We start from the raw sequence: 5,169 nt of genomic DNA, 5'->3' as shown, positions 1-5,169 counted from the left end.
GTGATTGGTTGGAAGAGACGCGAGGGGCGGAGCCAGACGAACAATCGCGATCATTCTGCCCCGAGTTTAAGCTGACAGGTGCAATATTGCTGTTATACTTAGTTGGCAGCCTTCGAGAGGATTTTCACAATTCACCTGAACACAGTCTGGTTCTAGCTAAAGCTTACTCGTACAATCCAGTCTTTGACATAACCAACTGCTCCATGAGACTTGTTGTGGGCGGGACACCGCCTGGGAAGTCAAATGAAAGCACCAAATATCCCCACTTGAAACCACGTCTACTTCCGCTCAGGTCAGTTACGTCGTGCTGTCTGCGCCTGCGGGGGACTGAGCACAACAAGGGATAAACCATTTCTGTGTACAGCAGTTAGTCTGTAGAAATACCTCCACTGCTCGCTCCTACTCGTAAGTTTGCAATACTGCGTTTGTGGGTGTTTTATTTTGCACTTTTAAGTAACTTAGCGTTTCTTATTTGTGTAAAGACTAACTTGGTTTATGGATGGTAGTGGGCTGGGTCGGGCTATGTGCTGGAAACGAAAAAATGTCCAAGGGACGTCTCATGTTTACACATCTATTTATCGAGACAAAGTTAAAGGATCGTTAATACTGGTTTACATTAGATCAATACGAATTTCAAACCATATGATTTCATATAATGGTTTATTTAGTCAGATCAATGGTTGAATTTTGCTGTAGTCACGATAATTAATCAGCAAATAGACGAAGCCAGTGTCAGTAGCTTGACCACCAAATCGCCTATTATTTCTTTGTAACTTAAGTTAAATTGAGTTTTCAGACTGTCTTCTCACAGGTCAGTGGTCTTGTTATAAGATAAGTTGTCAGACCTAATGCATCTGTTACACACTGTATCAACTTCGAATGTGTCTGTGCAACAGTAACCTACATGTAACAAATACACAGCTTCATGTTACACTGACTAGACTAGAAATTATTTACACTTATATGGATATTTGCAAAAGCTCAGCTGCTTTTAGATGGAATCAGAGCGTGTGTTCAGCAATATCCTCATGCACATTTTATGTTTCAATAATTACATAATTATCAAGTACAATGACACATAAAGTTTAAATGACTGGGGCTGTGGTATTTAGGTTATAATTGCTTTTAATGACTGTAACTTGAGCTGTTTTTATTCTTTAGTACAGCCTGGCAACTAAAAGTGTGCCAGAGGGCAAAGTTCAGCGAGATTGCACAAGGTGTTTATCTGTTATCACATTTGGACTCAGGCAGGGCAAAGTGCTCCTGTGACACTTCAGTAGGACAATTTGATTCTTTAACTGAAGCGATACCATATAAGCAATCATAAATGTTGCATAATTTTAGTTGAGATCAAAGATATTCCAGAAGTTTGTAGATACTTTGCATACAGCACAGTGCAGTAGACTTCAGAGCTTGTTTAACAGCAATTGGCACAATCATTGATCTGACATTTTAAAGTGTTGGAGTACATGCAGTGCACCGATAATCTAAAAAAAATGAATGTTTAATCTCCAGATGTAATGAATCAAAACAGATTTACTTTAGTAGGGGAAGAAAAACTACAAATGAGATGCATTGAAGTGAAATATTGTTGTGTGGATGTTTTTCTGTCTGCAGACCAGAATGAATGTGGGTGTGGCACACAGTGAGGTGAATCCAAACACTCGGGTGATGAACAGCCGAGGGATCTGGCTGACCTATGCACTTGGTGTAGGAATACTTCACATTGTGCTCCTGAGCATACCCTTCTTCAGCGTGCCAGTGGTGTGGACTCTAACAAATGTCATACACAATTTTGTAAGTTAAATTCCCCCACTGTCACAGTGCTGCTCCCTGCACCAAACCCACAAACTAGGCTATTCACTATGCAGTCGGATCACATACCAAAGCAATGAAGCATTTTGATCTCACAGGGATTCAGATAACATTTTGAATACCACACAGTTGGCTGTTAGCATCTCATGCTAGTTGAAGGTTGCATGCATGTTTATCTCAACAGCCAGGCGTCTGTTGTCCTGTGCCGTGCCTGTGCTTGTGTGAGCTTGTTAAGAAATGCTCTATTTTGGGGAGGCTGTTCTTGTGACAGCCAGATGCGTGACCTATTATAATGATTTCTCCACACCACATAAGGTCTGTAGACAAAACTGACCTTTCATTGTTACACGGCTGGCCTCAAATAAAGAAACAAAGTGAACATGTGTGATATCATTGAATAGTGCAAGCTCCAAGTGCTTAACAAAGATTGTGTATAGCAGCCAATACGGGAGGCTATTAACAGTAACGGCTAAGGTTAACTATAGCCTATTGTTTCCCACCACAATACAACAGTAGTGTGCTGATTATGCCTTGGCTGTACCTCAGCATTTTAGTTTATTACTTTTTCCTCTGTAATGAAGGTTTTCCATCTAAAGCTGAATTCCAGTGTTCTGACACAGAGGCATGTAATTAGAAGTTAGTGTCATTCCCAAGATAGCTAACTTAGTTTGCAGTAAGAGGACGTCATTCTATGCCAGTTTTCTTTTTTTGTCCCTTAAATGTGTGTTTATCAAGGCCCTAAGCAGCACAAGCACCCGGCTTGAGCTGTTTTGCTTCTGTTGGGACAGATAGACAGACTCATACAGCAGCTCAAAGTTGGTGGTTTTTATTCTATAGTTTGTCAGACAGAAGTAAACACCAGAAGACTTAACACACTGTGTTTGCATTCCTGAACCAAATGATCTTTGATAAGTGTTAGAACAGGTCGTTACATCACTGTTTCTGTATTTTTCAAAACACTCGAAAATCAGATGTTTTCTGACATTTCATGATGTTACAACAGAGCTCCTCTATTTATTCAGTCTGTACAGTCTTGTTCTTTACACGCTCTAATTACTGTACTTCGCTGTGTTTTTTGTCTCTACAGGGAATGTATGTCTTTATGCATGCCGTGAAAGGCACACCTTTTGAGACCCCTGACCAAGGAAAAGCCAGACTTCTTACTCACTGGGAACAGCTCGACTACGGCGTACAGTTCACCTCATCTAGAAAATTCTTCACAATCTCCCCAATCATTCTGTATGTATTAGATCCTATGATTATGTCTCAAGATAGATGCATATTTTAGGAAAGTAACATTTTACCAAGTCCTTGATCTTTCACTCTGAACACCAGGAAGTTAATTCATCCTCAGCTTTACAACTTTTGATGATAGCTACAGTTTTCATTTTCATAGAATAGTCATGGAAACTGAAATGCTACAATTTACAGACTCTCTGCAACAACTCATGCACGTCACAGTTAATATCTTGCAGACAGCTTCTTGGATTAGAACTATTTTTTGATGAATTTTTCAAGTAAAGCGTCTGTTCTTTTCCACAGATACTTCCTCGCAAGTTTCTACACAAAATATGACACAACACACTTTGTCATCAACACCGCTTCACTATTAAGCGTCCTGATCCCGAAGCTGCCACAACTACACGGAGTGAGAATTTTTGGTATCAACAAGTATTAAGTTATTGTAAATGCTGTGCCTCTCAGCAACAGAAGCTAATTCCTGTGTAGTGTGTACCGCCGATGTGTGTACTAAGTCATACAGTTTGTGTAAAGGCCCCTGTTGTCATTGAGATATATCGGGTTTAAGACGAAATGTTTTTAAAAAAAGATAAACAGGAGACATTTGTAGATGACAGGATGCCATATGCATTACTAACTTATGTGAATATTTAATGATGTATTTTTGGCCTGCACAGACCTGGGCTGGCCCAGGCATCAGTGAGGCTTTTGGTTGAGTTTAATTTTTCTTTCCTTTCTTTACCCTCAATTCACACAGTGACACAAATTGTGAGTATGAGTCTGTTTCTAGTCACAGAGATGTTCCAAATGTATTTTTCAAAGATGTTTACTTTGTAAGGAGAGGAGCCTGTGGCTCACCGTTTATTGGTACTCTCATTTTGTAATGGATGTCAAACATATTCATGCTGAGCGAAGAAAAGAATTGTTCTCTTTATTAGCATGATTTTCTTGGTATGTAAATCATTGCTCATTTGTAGCTCAATCAAAACAGAGCAGACTTTTTTCATTGTACAGTTTATTTTTTGTGAATGTTATGTCCTGTATGTTAAAGAAAAAATCTTGTCTGTAGAAATGAGACAAATTATTGTTGTCGGGTTTAAAGTGTTTACTGAGGGAGAACTACAATGTCTTTGTGATAAACTTACACTCATGTAGCTGCTGTCCTCAGATTAGGACTTTTTGCTATAATCAAGGCAGCTAGTCCTGCTTTGTTTGGCCATCGCTCATAGTACTTGATATTTGTTGTTCTTAATCTTATTAAAAGTTTGTGCCCTCCAGCTGCTGCATCTCATGACTATTCATTGCATGGTTCCCATTCATTGTGGACTCTCCGGATAGTGATGAAACTTTCTGGTACTTTGCACAAAGGAAAAGTCAAGTCATTCGAGGATTCTTTCAGAATTATCGGGGAACTCGGGGTGATTGGATGCCTGAGTGGCGAGGCTATTTAACACATAAGAAATGCATTTTCAGTTATTTCTGCTGCTCTCCTTCCCAGCATTCCCAACTCTCTCTACTGTAGCTATCAAAAAAAGGCAAACACACACAAAAAAGCATTATCAAAGAATTTTACGAGTATGCAAAGAACATGTTTGAAAACCTGTTCTGAAACTCATGTTTTAGATAAGACTTATTTTATACATTTCAGACAATACAGAATACTCCATAACTTTTGACCTGCAGTAATAGTGCTAAATCAAGGCCTGTCAGAAGAGGCATCAACACCCATCAAGCCACTGTTGATGCCTCCTGCCTAACCCTAACCCTCCACTTTTTGCTGCTCCATCTACCTGACATGAAGCCACAGTTGTATCCTGTAGCGCTGTCTCTGTTGCTATGGCTGTGCTCCTCTTCAACTCAGTTATAAACTCCAGTGTACTGGGAAATACAGACATTCACTTGTTGCTCTTAGAATCCATCATCACTTTGTGAGTTTGTCTGGCAAGGGCTTGAATAAAACGTCCAATTACATGCAAAAGCCCAGTAGTCTAGCTTTAAGTTATAAACAAATCATACTGCAGTAGTTACACATAACCTGCAGGTGGCGTATGTGTCAAACTGTTAGCTGCCATTACTTTATTTGCCAGTAGAAGGAAACCGCTACATCTCCAAACC

General features: G+C 39.6%; 1 protein-coding gene across 1 annotated transcript; it reads left to right on the top strand.

Moving 5' to 3' along the window:
* The first annotated feature begins 265 nt into the window (after positions 1–265).
* ormdl1 (ORMDL sphingolipid biosynthesis regulator 1) lies at positions 266–4,331 on the top strand. Its single transcript, XM_022190245.2, has 4 exons — positions 266–405; positions 1,618–1,797; positions 2,903–3,054; positions 3,358–4,331. The coding sequence occupies exons 2-4, from the start codon at positions 1,624–1,626 to the stop codon at positions 3,491–3,493; spliced, it is 462 nt and encodes a 153-aa protein (XP_022045937.1). The 5' UTR covers positions 266–405; positions 1,618–1,623; the 3' UTR covers positions 3,494–4,331.
* The last annotated feature ends 838 nt before the right edge of the window (positions 4,332–5,169 follow it).

This window comes from Acanthochromis polyacanthus, chromosome 14, assembly GCF_021347895.1.
Source record: "Acanthochromis polyacanthus isolate Apoly-LR-REF ecotype Palm Island chromosome 14, KAUST_Apoly_ChrSc, whole genome shotgun sequence".
In the NCBI taxonomy this organism is placed as follows: Eukaryota; Metazoa; Chordata; class Actinopteri; family Pomacentridae; genus Acanthochromis; species Acanthochromis polyacanthus.
This window is presented reverse-complemented; position numbering and strand designations above follow the sequence as displayed.

Bases quoted from the DNA above. Each gene is read 5' to 3' on its own strand.
- ormdl1 (XM_022190245.2), top strand. From the start codon at position 1,624: ATGAATGTGGGTGTGGCACACAGTGAGGTGAATCCAAACACTCGGGTG. The intron at 1,798-2,902 runs GTAAGTTAAATT...TTGTCTCTACAG, and splicing joins CAAATGTCATACACAATTTT to GGAATGTATGTCTTTATGCA. The intron at 3,055-3,357 runs GTATGTATTAGA...TCTTTTCCACAG, and splicing joins ACAATCTCCCCAATCATTCT to ATACTTCCTCGCAAGTTTCT.